A 23,179-nucleotide genomic window follows, 5' to 3' on the forward strand; every position below is an offset into this window, starting at 1 on the left:
GCTATAAACCTTTGATTAAATGTATATTTATGTAAATTACATTAAAATAGAGCAATATTAAGTGTTGAATGATTGGTGAAAAGATCTTGTAAAATTCCCCCTTTTCGCCGAAAACGACGTGAAATTCCCCCCTCTAAGGGTGGCAGGGCCCCAGCCCCAATCCCCCAAAGTATAGCAAGGGCCCTGGTGCTCAATCGGCTATATGGATTTGTTCCAAGGGTTATTATTATCTTCACATTTATATAGCTCTCTCTGTTTATTATATATCCAAAACATGTTATTGCTGTTTCTCCTTAAAATAATACAGACAACACATTCCATAGAAATTTGTATTTGAACTTAAACTGTGAATAAGAGAGGAACAAAATAATATGTGCAAAAGTTTACACCATTTTATTTTGACAATACTGTGAGTCTTTTACAAAAAAATTAAAATAAAATACTATTTTAAAATAAACAATTACATAGTTCAAAAGTTGTGTTCTATATATAATTAATCTTGCGAGTAAGTTATATACAGTCAGCAGAGTAATTCTACTAGAACAATTTAAATCCTTGCTACATGTGCTATTTAATTCTTTATACGGCTTTCACTTAAGAAAATGTTCAATGAAATAAATCTAGGTTTCTAGGTATATTGTGTCTTTTACCTCAATATTTTGTTGGGGCTAATGTGAAGCTAATGGACATGATACAAAACCTACGAAGATTACCGCCATACAATGTCACATACAAAATAATTATCACCTAACCCATGCGTTTTGAGAGAATATTATTGTTTAACTCTTTATTATATAAGTAAATATTAAGCATGTGAAACAAGGACAGGTTATTTTTAACTCCAAATGTATGATTTGATCACACCTGGAAGAAGAAAACACTAACATGTTACACACCAAATATTGAAGCCCTGACCTTTGCGGTGTCTGTGTTGTTAGGGATTATCAAAGACATTAATCTATATAAATCAGTTGACCCCTGAAGCGCAAACAGTTTGGACCATGGAGACATGCTTTGAGGAAACTTAGCAAAGAACCACTATATGGTTGACATGCAACGCAACAAACCAAAGGGCCTTGCGGTTTCAGAGAATGATTATATTATTTATATTTATAAGCAAAACAGTAACCCCTAGGGAGGGCAAATTTTCTGCATGATTTGAACAAACTTCAAAGAGAACCTCATAACGATGTTACACACCAAATATTGTAGTCATGCCTCTTGTGTTCACTTTACATATATAAACACTATAACTCTCTCTGAATATAAAATGAAATGCAGCACATGTTCTTATAAGTCTATAACTCACGGTTTCTTAAATAAAATATTCACATTTTATGTACTAGAACTTTCACTACACAAAGTTTGGATCACGATCAATTCAAGCGCAGTCTGATCAGGATCTTAAGTGTTCGCTTAACATCTTTAGAAGTACTGACTGAATGACAATTATGTTGAACAGTTTGGATCCTGATCAGACTGCTCTTTTGGAGCCAAAATGGTCGCAATGGCCCTAAGGTCCAATTTCCTGTTATGTGGCTCATTTTTTCTCATGATTGATACAAATTATCATGATTCTCAGAAATTTTCTATCGCAATCTTGTACACAACAATAAATATGTTGAATTTCATGTATGTCTTTGATGTGCCTGTTCAAAGTCCATCTTGCTTTAAATTGTTTCTCACATTTTTCCCACACACTTTGACAGATTTTCAGTAATGAGTCTAAAATTGTAATTGCACAAATTGAAAGTTTCAGCCCTTTTATAGATTCTTGAGGCTATATTCCATGAGTTTCTCATGCTTTTTATGCTTGACTGCATTCTAGCTCTTCTCTCATATACAGGTGTCCCTTTGCGCCAATATTTTATAATCCCTTGTATAAACATTAGATTGAGCAAAACCATTTCACAGATGAGTTAACACAAACAATCGTATACTAAATACATATCTGCGCCACTACTGTGAAACTTTCTCTTTTTTTTTTTAAATCAGAGTTTATTTACAGGTCCTACCTGCCTCTTCACGAGGTCTTTGAGGTCCGACCTGTCTACTGTGTAACTCTATGTGCCACTTTGATTTATTTAAATGTTTTATATCATTTGGCAGGTTATTTACTTACCTCCCTTTAAAGCTTTTTACTTCCCTTGGATTTGTTTTTTTGACCTTTGACCTTGAAGGATGACCTTGACCTTAACCTTTAACCACTCAAAATGTGCAGCTCCATGAGATACACATGCATGCCAAATATCAAGTTGCTATCATCAATATTGCAAAAATTATGGCCAATGCACAATACCTGGGGGGCATAAAAATAAGTGAAAATCTCTGACCCGGCCCCGCCCCAACCCACATAACTTTTGACCCAGGGGTCAGATCAAAATTCCGTCACTGTCACCGTCGCACATATGCTCATAGCTACCATGTATGTAAGTTTCAAGGTTCTAGTGCTAACAGTGTAGGAGGAGCAGGTGGCCAGGACGGACGGACAGACGCACATCAATACAATATCCCCACTTTTTCTCCGAAAAACATGGGGATAAATATAACATTACATTTATTATGTTTACTTAAAATATAAGACATGAACCTTTTTCAAATGTAGTTTGACCTATTGTTTTAATACATTTTAACGTTAAATGAATATAATACCAGTGCATCATTAAAATTATTAATATTTAAAGTACAGACATAAAAAAACAAAATATTCTACATTAACATAATTCAGAATTGTGCCTTAATAATTTGATTGTTTTAAAGAGACTTGTTCACAGATTTTATCATTTTTTGACATTTCTCAATAAATGCATTAAATTAATCGATTTAAAAACCAGATCTAAATAGCTCCATGGTGATAACAAGAATTAACTTTAAGAAAGGAAAAGAAAAGTTACGTCAACCTGGGCTAGAATAGGTGTCCTTTGGATTAAAAGACTATGGTCAAAACCACTTGACAGAAAACACCGTTATATTTTGACTTGCATTTTATGCTTTACATAAGGGTTTCACATGCTGGAACATAATTTAACAAAAACAATAAAAACACTCAATTATGAAATTGTTTTGCATTTGCAATGCCTTTTCATTTCATCAATTTTAAAGTATGATAACCCATGACCAAAAATAGATTTTTGGTAAGTGTCTACATAATAAGCATTACCTAGGTATATGATCAACTAAGTTCTTTTATTTCCTGAATCTTAGACAAGAAGTTGCAAAATTGTCATTCTGACAATCTATGAACAACTCCCTTTACAGAGTTTTTTTACTTAATAAGAGTTATTATCAAGATATTGAACGCTGTGACTTTATTTTACCTCTTGGGCTCAGAAACAGTATCACCAGATATCCCCAAAACTTTCCCACCTCACTGTCCGGTGGTAATAAAATACTTATCTTTTTATACGATTGATTGCAAAACCACTAATGGATCTAACAAGGTCTTGAAAGTAGGTTGGATTAAAATGATCAAAACATAAAAACACAATTAGTCTGGTAAGACAATCGCATTGAAAAACTTAAAATCCACTTAAACAATATTACAGTATTTTTTAAACTGCTATAAATATTTAAGATTGAGTTTGTTGATGTCTTTTCTTGTAAACAGTCCTTTTATGCAATAAGCACTTTGATAACTGTAAGTTACAGCCCTTGATATTTTTTATATTTGATCTTATTCTATATTGCAGCCGTTGTTAAAATCTCAAATACAATGTACCGGTAACTTATTAGGGCTTAAAACTGTTATTCCTAAAACTTGTCTTATTTTACCCTTTTTTATTTTTAATACATGTTATTTATCCAACTACATGTATATGGGATAGTAAAGCACAGGACATGTTTCAAAGAAAATGTGTTCCATTCCAAGCCATACCACATAACTTTTATGGGGATCATGAAATCCGTTTTACCACCATTTTCCCATTACCTCTGATTCAAGTACATGTAAGGCAGTTGTCTGTAACTTACACAAATAACAGTATAGTGCATTTAGAACTGGTAAATCAGCTTAAAATAGAAGAGTCTAAATAAAATTAATTAATTATATGCTAATTTAAGCTGCTATGTCTTATCAAAAGCATAAAACTTTCATTACAAATCTTGATGAACCAATCTTATCACGATGCACGTAATTGAAGCTTTCATAAGTGCAAATGCAAAACACATGCACTAAATTGAAAGTTTAAAGTCTGCTTCCTTTTCAACTGTTCAGATAATTTCCTTTGCACATGTGACACATGTTAACAAAAGAATTATACAATGATTTCGTGATTCAACACACATGTATTGTCATTATAACCAGCAATCTTTTCATCAACCACTTGCTTCAAATTTCTGTCCTTTTAAAAATCACACACACTAAAACCAGTAAAAATGATCTAACTTACTTTTGATTCATTTAATTTTGTAGACATAAAATTTAGTTGCTTCCTAAAATCTATAATTTTGGTTTGATCTCAAATGTTTGGATTGTTTTATAAATCTGATATAAGACTTTGGACTTTAATGTTTGTTGGGCATTTGATTTCATGATTGACAGGACCCACACAAGTCCACACAAATTAGCATCAATATGGTTTCACATTTAATAATCTTCACAGCTTGACAGTTATATCTTATAACTGAAAGAAGATCTATATCCAATAAATTTACCAGGAATTTGCACTTACTTTCTGTCTGCCTATCTGAAAAAGATTATCCATCAAAACAACAAAGCCAAACCATGTGATGTCATCTTTTACTTATGTGTGAAGTTAAATTTGATTGTTTAAAAGTTTCATGCTGTGTAAATATCATATTTTCTATTTTGTTTAAGTAACACTTTTACTACGGGGAATAGAACAGCTCTAGTGAAAACAAAATTCCTATAACTTGGGCTAAAGCTCACTTTTTTGCACAACAAGAGCTTTATTTTGAAAAAATTGAGTAGATAAATTAGATACTTAATATTCTTTCAAACATTTACAAGGAGCAAATTTTACATTAGGTGTTAGCCCAAAATGACATCACACAAAACATAGAATGGCCACACTAAAGTTAGTTGAATATAATTATTTTAATTTGTCAATTTTTAAACATTTTAATTGCTGTCACAGTAGAGGTTGTGGCTTGATTCCAGTCTAAACATTTCCTACAAAGACACTTCTTCCAATAAAACAGACTAAAAATTGTTTCAATAGGTCTCAGGATTTTGATGCCATCAAGCATAAATAAATAGATTTTAACTTTAAACTAATACTACTGTGCAGTACCTTCATGGGGCTGTCAGCCATGCAGACCTGTACTACACAAGGGGACGTTGCCCCCGGAGACATGTCAAACATGCCCATGGCCTTTGACCCGGGGGACATGTCAAACATCCCCATTGCCTTGGTTCGTGCCTTGTCTTGGCTGTCTGGCATGTTCAGGTTTATGTCCATGTTCTCCCTCTTCATGGACGGGATGGGAAGAACTGAAAACATGCGTGTTCTAATGTTATTTTCTGAATTATTCTGGAAATATCCGTCTTTAAATCGCAGGCATAAACATTGCTGATTTTGAGGAAATGGCTATAAATAACTGATTTATTTTATGTCGATATGGTTGTTGCATTCAAATTATTACGATACAGTATATGACTTTGAAAAACTCTTAATACTTGGTTTTTATCCCCAAAATGGTGGCGTTTCCACAATTGAGCAAATTCTGGAGTGTGTGTTATGGGGTTTTTATTAAATGATTTAAATAAAAAACATGGTGATGAGGCATTTCTTTGATTATAGAACACAGAGATTAATGCCGCAGACCAAAAACACAATCTTACTGAAAACTCAACACATTCATGAAAGCATGTATTACTTTCTGGGTTATAGGCCATTGACTCCATGCCTCTGTACATGGAGTAGTTGTCGCTCTTTGATTCGATGCTGGCGGCGCTGTTGTCCATCTTCTTCTCATACTCGGACTGAGCCTGCGCACGTTCAGAGTCCTGGCGCACTGCAACATCACAATCATATGAGCTTGCCCTGGGAAAATGGGGCTTAATGTACGTGCTTTAAGAGTCATCCCAGATTAGCAGTCTAAATAAGGGACGACACTTTTCGTTTTTATTGTATTTTCCATTTAAAGATAGACTCTTCTTGACCAAAATTTAGGCGTATTAAAAGTGTTGTCTCTGATCGGCTTGTGCAGACTTTTTGCACAAGCATTTTATCCTGTTTTCCCAAGGACAAGGCTCGTCATATACATAAATTAAGGGATATTTGTAGAGATGGGTAGGTAAGTAAAGGCCTCGTCACACAAGGCCACGTTCATGAAGACCGCGCTGCGTCCTGCAAATGTCGTAGAACGTAGCGAGGACGGGGTAAAAATTGTAAAAAATGCATTTCTCAAGTTTCTGCAACCCTCATACTACGTTTGCGCTTAGTTCTTACTGCGTCCAACACGTTCCCACTATGTTCTTATTGCGCGTGTATTCAGTCGGGTACCAAGTCCAACACGTTCTTGCTATGCATTAACTACGCTCATACTAGGTTGCTACTACGATCGCCAAGATAGCACTGCGTTCTTACAACGCGCCCATCACGTTCTCACCGCGTTCTATGTCTGCATGAAAATTCAATGAAAGAGGAAAGTGGTGTTCCAGATTAGCCTATTCAAATTGCACAGGCTGATCCGAGACGGCATTTTACGTAGGTATTAATATAACAGCTTTTCTCATAGAACAACCCAATTTTATTGTACATTAACTGCAGTATGACCTATGAATCAACAGAGTTAAGATTTTAAAAATTTAGTCGTACATATTAATGCAAATTTAATTACATAACCAATTTAACACATCATAATTGAATTACAAAAACAAAGTATATTATACACATCATATAATGTCAAATGCAATCATAAGTAAAACCATGAACACATTTAGTTATCAGTCTTAGTAGGTCCAAAACGCTTATCCAACTCTATTGTTTTGTTACCATATGTTCTTGCCATGGCACCGATCCTGCTGGACTGTTGAAGTACAACTTCAGATACTCCTGTTGCCTCTTTCCAGCTACAGTATCCCTGTTGATTGCTTCAACTTCATGCATGTTTGATTTGGCTCTCCAGAGGCCTGGTACTACATTATGTTGATAATCCTCAGCGTCAAAATGGGCATTCTGCGTAACGGGATACTGTTTTCTCATTAGATTATGAAGGCCTGTTTTCTCATTAGATTATGAAGGCATATGCAAGCCTCGAGTACAGTTTTCACTATGTCAGGTCATTGCATCATTAGCGTTCTCAACTACAGGTCTCCCTCTTGAAATTCTATAGTTGGTTATCAACTCTTGCTTCGAAAGTCCTCTGTGGGAGTATGGTTTCATCAGGTGTGTTCGTAGTCCAAAAGCGTCATCACCCAAGATAAAATATGGCATGTCCTGATCATCATTGGGTATTGGGTCTGGATCTGGGAATCAGATTTTTCCATTTTCCAAACATTCCTTCAGTTCAGACTCGTTGTATATCTGAGCATCAGACATGGACCCGTATCCACCAATATCTGTCCACACAAACTTAAAATCGGCGTCCACCAAAGCCAGAAGAACCACCGAAAAGATGCCTTTGTAATTGTGAAACAATGATCCAGTGTTATTTGGGCATCTGATAGCCACATGTTTGCCATCAATTGCTCCGCAGGCTTGTGGCACATTCCACTATGTCTGAAATTCTTCCGCAATAGTGCGCCATTCGACTTGTGATGTTGGGCATTATATGACTTCGTCCTCATATTCGTCAACAATTGCCCGGCACACTTCAGGAATAAACAAAGATATTGTGTTCCTAGCAACTCTAAAGGCGTACTGCAAGGACGGGTACTTGTCGCCAGATGCCAAGTATCGTAACTTAATCGCAAGTTTCAGACCTGGATCCAGCGCTTTCCTTCAGGGGGTATCTGGCTTCTGACACCTTGGACCAACTCGGTTGAAAAGTTCATCAAACATTTCAGGAAGAATTCCAAGAAAATTGAAGAATGACTGCTGATCTTCCATTCTTAATTCTGCCATAAGTCGGTCATAATGGCCAAATTGCAGCCTTCTTTCCGCTGACAGCCAAGGTCACACCCAGCAAGACCTGCGCTGTCTTCTTTTTCTTCTCCGCCTCCTCCTTCTCACAAGCAATAGTGCGACCTGTCAATCGAGAAGAGCATGTTGTCCAGCCAATACAGCAACATGCTGGAGAAGTTCTGGGCTGTCCATTCTATATTGAAATGGAAGTGAAGGGGAAATGAATCCAGTTTTTATACTTGACCACCAGAATGTGACATGGTATTGGCTAGAGCCCTGCTGCAAACGTACATTAGACGTGATACGCACCGGTAGAACGTACAAAAAACCTAATGCTGTCTTTTGAAACTTAGTAGGGGCGTATCATTGTCGCAACACTAGCGTGGAAGGGTTGTAGTGAGTACCTGATGGACGTAGCAAACACGTAGTGACAATCTAGAGACAACGTGATGCGAACGTCACACACTCGTACATGTCTGCACTACGCGTGTATTGCGTCAATGAGGTTCTTACTAGGTTTTAGCTACGTCATTTCTACGACCTTACCAAGTTCTTACCACGTCCTGATTTGAACATGTCCTCGCAACGTAAATTTTGAACATGCTCAAAGTTCACCCACGTCCTTCACGTCTATGAAGACCGTACCACGCGCAAAGCCGTGTCTACTGCGTCGTCGCTACGTTGTACACGTTCGCACTGCGTCTTGGCATATTTTTGAGGACGTAGTGGGAACGTGGCCTAGTGTGACGGAGGTTTTACATTACTGAGAAACCAATAGCATTTGGCTGAGCGAATTTTAGTGGATTTTCATAGGTCCTATGAACAATTAAAATAGGAGTTCAACAAACAATTAAGTCTGAAGTCTTACATAGGACATTATAAAAGAATTCCTTGAGTGTAAGATCCAACTAGAACACCTTATTTCACAAATCCGCAAAAAAAAATATTGTCAACTAAATTCAACAATCCACACTAATCCATGAAAGGAACACAGAACTTGGTTACCCATGGCGCATGATAATAATAATATAACATCATAATAATGACCTGATTTCACATACACATGTACATTTGTATTCATTATTGATGATCAGTTTCATTTCCTGAATTTATTAGGAAACCAGATAAAATATGCTACATATAAACAGTAAATATTATTCAAAATTATAACTTTTTGCAATCTGTTAATAGTTAATTACCAATTTTAATTCACTTATATTTAAATAATATAAACCAAAGGAGGCATACAATAAATTGCTAATATATTAGTATCATTATGTATAGATCTTGAGGCATGGTCAATAGAAAAGACATTGATTAATGATTAACTAAATACATTTCCACTGGTAAAAATATACAGCCACTGGTATATTGAAAGTGTTGAAAATTTGGAAATGAGGCATATGTCCCCAGGTTTTTTTTCCCATTTTGGGGAAAGAAGGCAAGGCCCTTCAAATGTACACAAAAAGAGCATTACAGGTATACTTTATACATGTATTCTACTTTGTTATCAAAAAGTAAACAAATGTTAAATTTCATTACGGTCAAAATTTTGATGGATTAAAACACCTGGGGATACAAAAAAGACTCTTACTTTGTATATTTGTGTCATAATTTAGATATTTGTTTCCAAATAAAGCTAATATGTGTAGCTAGAGGGGAATTTTAAAGTCATTATAGCCGAACAAATATACCTTTTAAGCAGAGGAATCAGGCCAAATTTGTGGAGAACTGATATGCACTTACTGATCAACGCCTCTTCTGCATGAGTAGACACCTATTTTCACAATCCAGTATAAACACAAACGTCATGTGCACTTACTGATGTTCTCTAGAAGCCTCATGCTCTGTGTCTTGTTGATCTGGGCCAGCTTGTCATACAGTTCCCGGATGGTGCCCCCTCTCGACCCCCAGTCCCAGAGCAACTTCTTTGTGGGGCTGCCGTGAGGTCTGTGAAGCTCCAGCTCAAACTGCTGAATGTCTCGAGTCGCATAGCCCACTGCTGCAGCTGGGGTGGGACAGAAAATAGTTGGATTAACCCTTTACCAATCTGATACACATTTCTACCCATTAATGATTTGCATTCGCTAAGAAAATGTTATTAAATTAAAAACCATTCTTCTTCATAGCTAGATTAAAGTTTTAAAGGCTTAACTACCAACCCAAAGATACTGATGAGCCTGCAGATAACTCCCAGACTGTTCTGGTTTTATTTTGCCTGGTTGTATGTAGCCATCTTCACTTTGCTTCTGAGCAGGAAGGGGTTAAATATAATCTCCTAGGCTTACTTTTCTTTCTTAGTAACTTTCAATGGAAGTGTTCACGGATTTTCGAAAAGACTGTTTAAAAACTTTTGTCGCAGATGCAAAAAATAAAAAAGCCATTGCATATCAGGTAGCAGAATAACATATATGACACAGACTCATACTGAAAAAAAATTCATTCTAGATTAATCAGCATCACAGATTGATAATTTAATTAACATTTAAACAAATGCTAAATGATTGAACAGTTTGGAATGTTACTGCTTTTCTTGTTTTTTTTTAGTTTGAGACAATACTCGGATCAATTATGTAAAGTACAAAACGCTCAAATAAAGTTTAAAGTCCTGATGGCTGAGTGGTTCAAGGCCATAACTTTCAAATCCAATGGTCAGTGGTTCAAGACCAGGTGGTGTTATTTTTTTCTGTTATGCTTTTATTTTATTTTATAATGAAGCTCTTTGGTTCTGACATTTAAATTTTTCAATTTCAAATCACACATTTAAAAAAATGCCCAAAATCTGTAAACAATTCCCTTTTAAATGAAAACTAGGTTTTAACCTCTGAAGGCCCAATTGAAATTAAAAGTACTAATAAATAACAGGGTTTTTTTTCCCTTTTTTGGGAAGATAGCCCATGGCTTTGGAATTGGGAATTTCATCGGCATTTTCATGAAATTGGGAAAATTAATTCATTAGCCTTTTTTTTCCACACGAAAAGTCCACTAATTAGGGAAATACTAAATTTGATATAACACTTTATAATCATTAAAATTAAAAGAACAAAATCATAAAATACTTTGTTAGATGTAATTGAATTAAAATTGAGATAAAATATGCATAAGACACTTCTTTCTAAAAAAAAAAAAAAAAAATTTTTTTTTTTTTTTTTTGGAAATTGGGAATTTTTTGCCACATTTTGGGAAAAAAGTATACTTTTTGGGATTGGGAACATAGCCGAACTTCGGCTATAAAATCGGGCCAAAAAAAACCCTGAATAACATTGAACAATTTGGCGTACGTCATAATTAAAATACTAAAAGAGCAAATGTCATAAACCTAGGGTTTTTTTAACACGGAACATAACAAAACACTGTGTCATTTATAATTATAGTCAAGCAACAGTATACAGTTATTTCATGGATGCGCGGTGAACAGTCAAAACTGTTGTCCCAAGGTATCATGACTTTGGAACTTTTGCCCGAGGCCGATAGGCCCAAATGTCAGCCCTGATACAGAGGAACAATAGTTTTGACTGTTCTCCAAGCATCCATGACTGTTTTATTACCTGATCAAATTTAGAAAAATCACGAGCGGGCAACAGTTCAAACTATTGACCGGTGAACAGGTTGAAATATTCACTGGTAACAGTTTAAAACATTGAAACATTACTTTTTCGACGAGGAAATAGCAAAAACTAATTAATTATCATCTATATAAGGCATCAGGTAAAAATAGAACATGTTGGTTACCAGAGACTGTAAAAAATCTTGAATGATCACCATTATGTTCTAATTAATTACTTCTATTTATTCACCGACACCATAACCCTGAGGCCATGTGACGTACTTACTACTTTGTGCATTGTAACGTAACATGATTCACACATTTTGATTTACCAAATTTAAATTAAAAATTAAGAGCCAAATAGATATTTGAAATAATTACACTTGTCTATGAATATACGATTGTCTTTAAAAAAGCCATTGCCATATAACTAAGGTAAATACTTTTTTTTAAATTATGACATTATAAAATAAGATTTAAATAACATAATAATATTCAATAGTGTTACAGTAACTTTGTGTATATGATTAGTTTAGTTTAAACCTATTTATTTTATCTCGATTGCATCGAAAGCCTAAGGCTTATATAAACGCTCTCGAGTCCGTTTCCTGGGCCTAGAACCAGTACTTGTATATGATTAAGGAGAGTGCATGTCACTCTCAGGCTTACTAATGTAATTTAGTAATTATAAATTAAGATTTCTGTGAAATGATATTTAAATCAAATAAATATTTTTTAACAACAACAACATTTTGGGCTGAGCCCCTGATAGCCATGTTTTTGATTGGACAGACATAAGCTTGCTGGACATTGAAAAGATGAGCTAGAAAACAATTGATCTAACACAAAAAGAACGATAAAATTGGCACATGTGATTCTGCCACGTATGTGGAGAAATCCCATGTCTGACGTTTCAGACGGCGGTAAATTCACTTTCAGAATACAAGGAAGTTTGTTCCTGTCCAATACTCAAAAAGGACATGTACCATTCCACTATGTGAAAATTAAATAAAAATGTCAATATTCTTCCAACAGCACTCTGGATTTCCAATCCCTGCCTCCTTCATAAAATTTTTAAGTTACATGTATCACCATACGTTATATTTACAATATTTAATTATTTTGGATTGCTTCCAATTTGATTTTGGCCTGTTCAAAATACATGGCAATAACCTGAAGTAATTCTAACCGGAGCCAAGGTTGTAATTCATACAAAGTCTTATTTATTTTGCTTTTTGTTTACTTAAATTACTTGCAATTACCTTTCTTAAACCAAAAGAAACCGCTGTTTCGCAAATGTCAAGTTAAAACATAAGAAATATTCAATACATAAAACCAAGGTTTTGATAAATAGAGAATACTAGGTTGGTGCCGAATAAAGCAAAGTTTATTTTGCGAGGCTTAGAAAATCTGAACCACAAGCGAGTGGTTCAGATTTTTGTGCAGAGCAAAATAAACTTTGCTTTTTTTCGGCACCGACCTAGTATTCGATTTATCCCATCAATTTTCTTAGTCGTAAATTATTTCTTTAAAAATAGAATAGGAAAATCAAACTACACGGAAAATCCCAAAGTTATTTTAAGCAAACATTGCTTTATTATTTTAATCGTGCCGAGCCTAATTCATTACAAACAAAAAGATCAGTAACTAACCTGTTTTTCTGTTTATCATACCTCTACGCCCCCGATTTTTAAGAAATAATGAAAAAAACCACACTAAACAACTGCAGCTTTAGCGTGAAATAACATGCATTGTGTCGCATGACATGTTAATAATGACGTCACCAGTACACGCACTTAATATTTGTAAATAATGTTTTTTGCTTTTTGAGTTGAATTATGTGTTAAAAATATATTACATCTTGGTATCAAATTGTTTGTTTTGTTGAATCTGATTCGATTTTACTAAAAATTATTACTTTATAGTTGATTCCGAGTAATATGACCATTCTCCGCCGTGCGTGACAGCTATATTTCAGCACTGCCGAAATAGAGGAAAATTTATTCCACAGTGGTTTACTTCGACAATGCACGTATGATGATGGGATAAAACAAATTATCTTGCCCTTAGAGCTTTGTAAAATAACTCATTGAGATATGACATGCACGAATTTCCTTATAGCATTTACAGGTCATAACTCATTGTCATGACATCAAGATAATCAATTATATCCTTGTTACAATAGATACACTGAAAACCTATAATAAGCAGCATTGATTCAGTGTAACAGCAAAGATAGCTCCATTTGAAAAAGCCAAGGATATCAAAAAGCTTGAATGTAATAAATTATGTAAATTTCAATTTTTCTGTGTCAGATTTTGACATGTTTGTGTTGGTATATAGCTAAAGAAAAATCTGTTGTGTATACTCATTACTTGCTTTTATCTTAAAAGCATTCAAACAAATGGCTCACACAAAAAACATTCCTAATTAGTGCCTACCAGTATATTATCTGTATTTCTTTAATACTAAACAATAACCTGAACACTGTAATTAAAGAGACTGTCAACCACGAATGATGAAAAAAGAAAAGTTCTAAAATACCGTATTTTTTTACAATTATTAGTTTATATTGATTACAATTTCACGACTGGTATATTACATTACTTCAAAAAAGGTCATATTTTCAATATATTCGGCAATACAATTTTGCGATGTGAAATCGAAAGTACATCGCGAAAATAGGTGACATAACGATATACACACTATAAATAACGCAAGTAGATTGATCATTATATATATAAAATATATACAATTCACTATGCATGCACAGTTTCCATTCCTGGATTTACCATGTAATGATGATGATCAATTTACTGGCGTTATTTATAGTTAACTGGTAGTTACCTGGTAGACATACCCAGTAAAATTTATTAGCGAATATATTGAAAATATGAAAACTTAACAACTTGTTGCAAGTAATGTAATATACCAGTCGTGATATTTTAATCAATATAATCTAATACTTGTAAATAATGCGGTATTTTGCAACGTTTCTTTTCGTCGTCGTCGTGGTTGACAGTCCCTTTAATCCTTGCTTGTTTTGTTTCATATATACTCAATACTTTCAAAGCTTGTTTTATATTTATTACATTTTACTAATAATTCAAGTTTAATACAACAATTGTTCTAAACATCTTAAAGATGAAGCATATATGATATAAATTAAAATATATAAAAACAAGACTATTGCCAAGCAATATATGTCCCCTACCGACTCAACCATTGTAAGAAATTCCACCATTGTCAGAATTTTTTTTTTTTTAGTCTATTTGTTGCCATAGCAACCAGACTTTCAGACGTAGGAACAAAATGAAATGACGTGCATAATCTCCATATTTCCATCTATCCATGTTTCAAGTTGCATGAAAAAAATATGAAGAACTTTTAAAGTTATCGCAGGATCCAGAAAAAACACCATTTTAGGCTGTATTTCTAGTCTATTTGTTGCCATATACAATCTAATACTTTTGTTACCAATTTGACATATTACAATAAGTTTTTAACAAGAGCATCGCATAGCGGGTGCCAACGTTCGTCTGTGGGTGCAGTTTTGAATAAATGAAAGATTTTCAGAAGAAAAGCACTTTGATTTTAGAGCCTATGTTAAAGTTTTATATTAGAGGTCACGGTGACCTTGACCTTTGACCAAGTGACCTAAAAATGGGTGTGGCATGTAGAACTGATGAAGGTGCATCTACACATGAAGTTTCAAAGTTGTATGTGGAAGCACTTCGATGTTAGAGCCAATGTTAAGGTTTAAGCACGGCGGACGTAGGACGGCGGACGACGTGCTGGCTATGACAATACCTTGGGTTTTCTTGAAGAAACAGCCGAGCTAAAAATCACATAATTGTACAATATGTGACAGAAGACGTCATTTAACCTATTAAAACAATACATTATAAATGTTACCAGTTTAGGCAGCATTATTAAACATCTATTACTTGAAGTGCTGTTTTGAAACCCTACCACTATTGTGACTGTGAGCAGTCAATCATGATTTTCCACATTTACTGGAAGGGTTTATCCGCTCATACATGCATACCGTAAATCTACGAATATAATACGCACTTTTTTACCTGCAGATTTTTTCTTCAAGTAGGGGGTGCGTATAATATACGAGTTTAGAGCAGAACAAAATTTTTCCTGTGCAAATTTTCAACTTAATCGCTGTTATTCGCTTAGCGGCAGCCATTTTGAACTACACCATTACATCAAAGGGGTGCAACAGGGCTCGTGCTGTCGTTCGCCATTTGAGTCATTTGCGAAAATATTGAGAATTTGGCTCAATAAAAATCTTATTTGTGAAAATGCGAAAATCTAGTAAAATTTCATTGAAAACATCCGCCATTTATATCGGACTGGTTTTCTATATTTGTCTCTTTGTTTTAATGAAAGTGTTCGCAATTCGAACAGTAAACGAAACCCGGTCTGTACCCGATTATGAGACATCGCTTGACCTTATTGTTATTGAAGTGCGCATGGTAGCTGGCCAATCAACATTGAGCTCGCTTACACATGAAATGACGTTGTTGAATGAAACGTGAGAACGGGAGGAGCTATCGGATAATATTGGGTCATCCATGCGCAGACACTGTATACTTTGAATACACAGTTAATAATTATCGTCGTCTGCCTACAAAATAGCGACTGGACGCTAAGTCGTATAAAGAGATTAGCAAATGAAAAAAAAACAACTGACAATACCTGTAAATAACTATTTCTTAGCTGACCACTATTTATCTTTGTACCGCATATTTACCATATCTGAAGTAAAGAGTGGTAAAGAGTGGTAATTAAAGAATTAGTTTTATGATGCTAATAGAGTTAATTACACCTGTCTGCCGATTGCGCAGACACTGTATACTTTGAATACACAGTTAATAATTATCGTCGTCTGCCTACAAAATAGCGACTGGACGCTAAGTCGTATAAAGAGATTAGCAAATGAAAAAAAAACAACTGACAATACCCGTAAATAACTATTTCTTAGCTGACCACTATTTATCTTTGTACCGCATATTTACCATATCTGAAGTAAAGAGTGGTAAAGAGTGGTAATTAAATAATTAGTTTTATGATGCTAATAGAGTCAATTACACCTGTCTGCCGATTGCCGAATTAAATTGTTTTTTACTCCCAAACTAGCCTTAATGACAGCAGTGTATTTTAATTAACTAGATCATAAAAAACACGAGCGGTTTAATTGTATTTTAAGTTATATTAAAGTATCGAGTTTGTAACTCGAAAAAAGAAAAAGTAATTCATCTAGACAACTATAAAAACGGAAGTAACCATTTTGTCTTCTTATTACTTTATTATTATTATAATTATTATCGTCCCGAATATTGTCAAATTGAATTAAATGTGAGAACAAAAAACAGCGTCTCTGCTTCTTTCTTTTGTAATTATGACTGCTTGACCTGGATGTCAGCAAGGGGCCCGTGTGTTATCGGTAACAATCAACGGTAATATAAACAATAGACAGAGATATTTATTATGCAACTGTCATAACAACAGCACTACAAATGTATAACACATCCCGATCAATATACCGGGGTAACAGATAGTTGGCAACACCAAATTGATTTGCTATTTTCACAGCACAAAAATATATTGACACATTTTTTCGGAAATGGCCGATTTCGGACACTGATTTTTTTAGTGCGTATTTTACTCGGATTTTCAATTTTTACCGATAAATTTTGACCAAACTCGGGGGTGCGTATTATGCACGAGGGCATATTATATTCGTGGATTTACGGTAATGCTTCATGACATTATTGTGTTACTAGCTTGCATATGAATTCTGCTATATTACAACTGTAATTATGACATAAATACAGTTGTTATAAAGCAGAATGCATATGCAAGTAAATTTTATGTTCCTCACATTTTCTGAACAAACAATTCGTTGTTATTGCTTTTAAATGCTTATTTTCAGTCCCTTCATGAATATAATTTCTCATTTGGTGTAACTTAGTGCAATATTAAAATGTTAATTTGTATCTTCTTTTATCTTATTTTCAAGATGAAACTAGTTTTATCAGTAACTACAAATGGCGCAACAGAGGCCGACGCGTATCCCCACGCCGCATGTTTGACCCAGGGGCGCCCCAGGGTTGGTAATGGGGCCATGCATAGTTGAGATTGACCGTATTGTCATAATTGGTAATGGGGCCATACATAGTTGAGATTGACCGTATTGTCATAAGAGATGTTCATTATCAATTTGAAGTAAATCGGTGTAGAAATGAAGAAATTATAGTAAAAGGCAATTTTGGGTGGGCGTGGCCTATGTGGGCGGGGCGCCCCAGGGTTGGTAATGGCGTCATGCATAGTTGAGATTGACTGTATTGTCATAAAAGAGGTTCAGTATCAATTTGAAGTGAATCGGTGTAGAAATGAAGAAATTATAGTAAAAGGCAATTTTGAGTGGGCGTGGCCTATGTGGGCGGGGCGCCCCAGGGTTGGTAATGGGGTCATGCATAGTTGAGATTAACTGTATTGTCATAAGAGAGGATCAGTATCAATTTGAAGTGAATCGGTGTAGAAATGAAGAAATAATAGTAAAAGGCAATTTTGGGTGGGCGTGGCCTATGTGGGTGGGGCGCCCCAGGGTTGGTAATGGGGCCATGCATAGCTGAGATTGACCGTATTGTCATCAGAGAAGTTCAGTATCAATTTGAAGTGAATCGGTGTAGAAATGAAGAAATTATAGTAAAAGGCAATTTTGGGTGGGCGTGGCCTATGTGGGCGTGGCCTATGTGGGGGGGGTGCCCTAGGGTTGGTAATGGGGCCATGCATAGCTGAGATTGACCGTATTGTCATAAGAGAGGTCCAGTATCAATTTGAAGTGAATCGGTGAAGAAATGAAGAAATTATAGTAAAAGGCAATTTTGGGTGGGCCTGGCCTATGTGGCCGGGGCGCCCCAGGGTTGATAATGGGGCCATGCATAGTTGAGATTGACCGTATTGTCATAAGAGAGGCTCAGTAACAACTTGAAGTAAATTGGTGCAGAAATGAAGAAGTTAATGTAAAATAACATTAAAAAATGAGTGAAAATCTCTGACCCGGCCCCGCCCCAACCCCCATTCCTTTTGACCCAGGGGTCAGATCAAAATTCTGTCACTGTCATTGTCGCACATGTGCTCATAGCTACCATGTATGTAAGTTTCAAGGTTCTAGTGCTAATTGTGTAGGAGGAGCAGGTGGCTAGGACGGACGGACAGACGCACATCACCACAATATCCCCACTTTTTCTCCGAAAAACGTGGGGATAACAAGAGCACACAGCATAATGGGTGCCAACGCTCGGCTGCCGGTGCAGTATTGAATGAATGAAAGCTTGTCAGATTATTTTCTTTAAGAGGTCACAGTGACCTTGACCTTTGACCTAGAGACCCACAAATTGGTGTTGCATGTAGAACTCATCAAGGTGCATCTACATATGAAGTTTCAAAGTTGTAGGTGGAAGCACTTTGATTTTATAGCCAATGTTAAGGTTTTAGCACGATGCCTACGGCGGATGTCACGACATGACGAGCTTGCTATGACAATACCTCGAATTTTCTCCGAAAACAGCCAAGCTAATAAAAACTATGTTTTCAAATGAAAAATAAAATTTAATGTAACATGAAATATACACATTTATCACATGATATACCCTGTTTACCATGTAATACAACCATTACATTTTTTTTTTAATTACACATGTGTAATACAACAGTTTTAAGCGTTTTCATTGGCTTAGTTTTCGTTTTTTGACCGATCGCATTTTGTTATTTTGCTGAAATGACGTTGCAACGTCAAATGACGTCACGAAATGTAAACAACATTCGGGATTTATCAGTATGTTTGCGTAAATATTTATTTAATTTGCTCGTTTTAAAGCATGTGATAAAATAGATCTGACACTCGTTGTCATATCATACCATACATGTATTTTATTAAACTCGTCCAAGAAATTCGTTAGTAAGCTCGCCAAAGGCTCGCTAACTAACAAAATTCCTGAACTCGTTTAATAAAATATGGTATGATATGACAACTCGTGCCAGATCCTATATATATAACATAGTCTGTATTGAAAATATTCAACAGGGATAATATCTAGACCTCACCCCGGCCACGCCCTTAAGTGCCAATTTTACAAATAAGCATCCTGTCCTTAAATCATAGTAGGAGCCCTGAGTATGATGTGTGATCATGCCTTGTATGATGTGTGATCATGCCTTGCAATATGCTTAGTGATAATTGCTTATAACATGATGATATTCTCAATATTGATGCATAGCCTAATCCAGAAAAGAAATTAATGGACAAACTACAAATCAATGACAACTTCTTAGAAACGAACACACTTCTAAATGTATTTGTTTTCATTTACATGCATGAATACGCGATTCACATTTATCAAGTAACAACAGCTAAATTTGTAAATTCACCCAGTGATAGGAAGAAGCACAAAATCATAGAAGTTACTGTATGTTTGTAATAGTAATAAAAGCGTTTGACATTTTCAATCATGCAATTTTAAAATGTCACCATGCAGTTTTCATGAACCAATATGCCATCGTCATTTAGCAACATGCATGGACTGGTGGACATATGTTACCATAAGAATAGGGCCTATTATATTAATGTATTAACCCTTTGCATGCTGGGAAATTTGTCGTCTGCTAAAATGTCGTCTGCAGAATTTCTAAAATTAGCATTTTCTTCTTTTTTTTTCAAAGAATACTATCAGAATAGCAAACAGTTTGGATCCTGATGAGACGCCACGTTCTGTGGCGTCTCATCTGCATCCAAACTGTTTGCAAAGGCCTTTAAAATTCGGTTCCCGCACTGAAAGGGTTAACAACAATGATGCATTTTTCCACTGAATGTGTAACGGTTACATCATCTCTGTTTATAAAATGAATGCAACCGTACAATTAATTACTTATTCATTTAACATTCAACATGAAAGTTGATTTTTTGAAAATTTTAAGCTATTTCAAGACAGATAATCTTAACATTCTCAAAAAATCAACTTTCACGTTGAATATTATATGAATAAGTAATTAATTGAACGGTTGCATTAATTTTAGGATTGACAGTCAGTATGTCCCTTACATGAAAATAACTGACTTTGTAACGGTAATTTATGGTGTTTTCATGATGACTGACAGTAACTTTTCACTATGGAGCTAAGCAAACAATAAAGACTAAAACCTGGGAAAAAAATGGGGACTCCCCACTTGTTTTATCATAAAGTAAAATAGCTCAAAACATGAAACTGCAAAAACAAGGGTAAATCCCAGAATCATTTCAAAAAGGGTAGGTGGTTACCTTGATTGATTTGGTATTCCTATTTATATCACTGATTGTCTATACGTGTATAATTATCAAATACATGTAAGTCATAATAAGTTAAGCTTAATTCAATATACACGAGTAGTCGTTGACAGGCAATTACAAAGCATAAGATCTAATTATAGTACTGTACAAATATTAACAGGCACTTTAAAAGCAGGCTTATTAAAACAAATAAAGTATCCAGGTCTTGATTGGTTAATTACATTGCTGCTATCAGGTAAAATTCCAAATGGGAAAAAAAGTATAGTTTTTTCAAAATTCAGTCAAAAAAGTCCAATTTATTGTTTGACTTTTTGATGTTTAGACAATAGATTATTAGTCAGGAAATGAGGAAATAAAGAGGTTTAATTTATAAGATCTATTTCACAGATATGTTTAGGTTCTGAATTTACTGGTTTATGTTATTATGAAGACTTTTTTCCATGGAGACTTTGTGCATGAGACTTCTTAAGTTACCTCACATGAATACAGAGACTGTATGCCAATATCATGTTTATCTAGCCATATGATCTATACAATATATCAATGTATATAAAAGTTCAATGATATTATTTTTTTGTTTATTACAATTTGTACTTCATACAGAATAAATATATCATATAACCATTTGTTGTGTATGCTATTTATGTCATAAATATAAAAGACAAATAGTCAACAATATTTTTTTAATCAAACTATTTGTATACTTCTCATTTTGTTACCTTGTATTAATAATTTCTGTATTACCGGTAAAATGCATTATTATTAATTATAATAAATTATTAAATATAATAAATTATTGAAACATTACTTAGCATTTATAAATCATGTATTTAAACATGGTATGTTATTATTTTGAGCTACAATAAAGAAGTTTTCACACATATTTAATTGATTGCATGTTGATAATGGCTTATAGCAGTTAGTTAAATTATCCTAATATATAACATGCTGAAATGCTTACATTGTGTTTGTAATAATTATGTAGCTCGGGTGATATGGTGAATGTCAGGTTTTCATGCCATTCATTGTTTGAAAATGAATGTCTTAAAATGTATTAATTAGTATGAATATGTCATTAACTTAATAAAGTATTTTTTCCATGTGTTCATGTATCTACAATAAATCTCAAAGGCACTAATATTACAAAGTAATTTTATAGCTCTAATATTGAAATAAAAATGCCCAAGACATCCAGTTAGAATTTTGCCTATTGTTGTTTTTTACACACACATTAAAATCATGAATCCATGATGCTCCATGAAATAAATGACAGTCTGACAGTGATATAGACAGTAATAGACAGTCCACATGGCTTGGTGGATATGGTGTCCGCCTAGCAACAGAGAGGTCAAGGGTTCGATCACCATTGTAAAAACGTTCTTTAGATCTCCCCCAAAAACACCAAACAATGGTTCTAGGAAACGAAATTGAGAGCATTTCATATAAGCCTTAGGCTTTCAATGCCATCTAGAAAAAATAAATAAGTTTCAAATAAAATTACTGAAATGTATGATTGTGGTCTTCTTGTGTTTCATATGAACATTGATTATCAGAACTCAGCCATGAGAAAGACATGGGAGATACTTCTCCACGGACATATAAACTGGCATGAAGGAGAAGTTACTCCCACTTCTTTTAATGATTTACTTCAAGCTAGAAATTGACCAATTAAAATCAATAAGAAGCGGAGAACGGTTGGAAAAAGGAATCTTTGCCATTAGTTGCCACATTTACAGGTACTGCACAGTTGAACATTCAAATGGACAGGTAGGATTCATTAGACTTCTTGAAATTGTTAAATAAATGATGCCTTGATTAATTGCCTGGTGCTATTTAACTATGGCCTCTTCTTCCTCAAATTTGAACCTACATGTATGCTGAGCCATGTAATGATTTTTAATTTACTTTTGCAAATTTTTATTTTCTTAGGACAATATGCTTGAAACAAGAGATGTGTTTGTCAGAAACACAATGCCCCCTATTGCACTGCTTTGAAGCCCTATTTTTTACCTTTGACCTTGAAGGATGACCTTGACCTTCCACCACTCAAAATGTGCAGCTCCATGAGATACATGTACACATGCATGCCAAATATCAAGTTGCTATCTTCAATATTGCAAAAGTTATGTATTATTGCAAAACTTTAACCAAGGTTAAAATTTTCCACAGAGTGACAGACAGACAGACAGGCCAAAAACAATATACCCCCGATCATTCGATCCGGGGGCATAAAACATAATCATGTTCTAATCTTAAATT

At 34.7% G+C, this 23,179-nt stretch overlaps 1 protein-coding gene across 2 annotated transcripts in view; it reads right to left on the reverse strand.

Moving 5' to 3' along the window:
• The window catches only part of LOC127832334 (uncharacterized), a 51,023-nt gene that overhangs the window by 18,752 nt on the left and 9,092 nt on the right, over positions 1–23,179 (reverse strand). For both annotated transcript variants that reach the window (XM_052357737.1, XM_052357736.1), the window contains exons 2-4: positions 9,853–10,038; positions 5,839–5,976; positions 5,253–5,452 (exon numbers count right to left, since the gene is read on the reverse strand). In XM_052357737.1, coding sequence (XP_052213697.1) covers positions 5,253–5,452; positions 5,839–5,976; positions 9,853–10,038 — 524 coding nt within the window. The remainder of the gene's footprint in view (positions 1–5,252; positions 5,453–5,838; positions 5,977–9,852; positions 10,039–23,179) is intronic.

Source organism: Dreissena polymorpha, chromosome 5, assembly GCF_020536995.1.
Source record: "Dreissena polymorpha isolate Duluth1 chromosome 5, UMN_Dpol_1.0, whole genome shotgun sequence".
NCBI lineage: Eukaryota > Metazoa > Mollusca > Bivalvia > Myida > Dreissenidae > Dreissena > Dreissena polymorpha.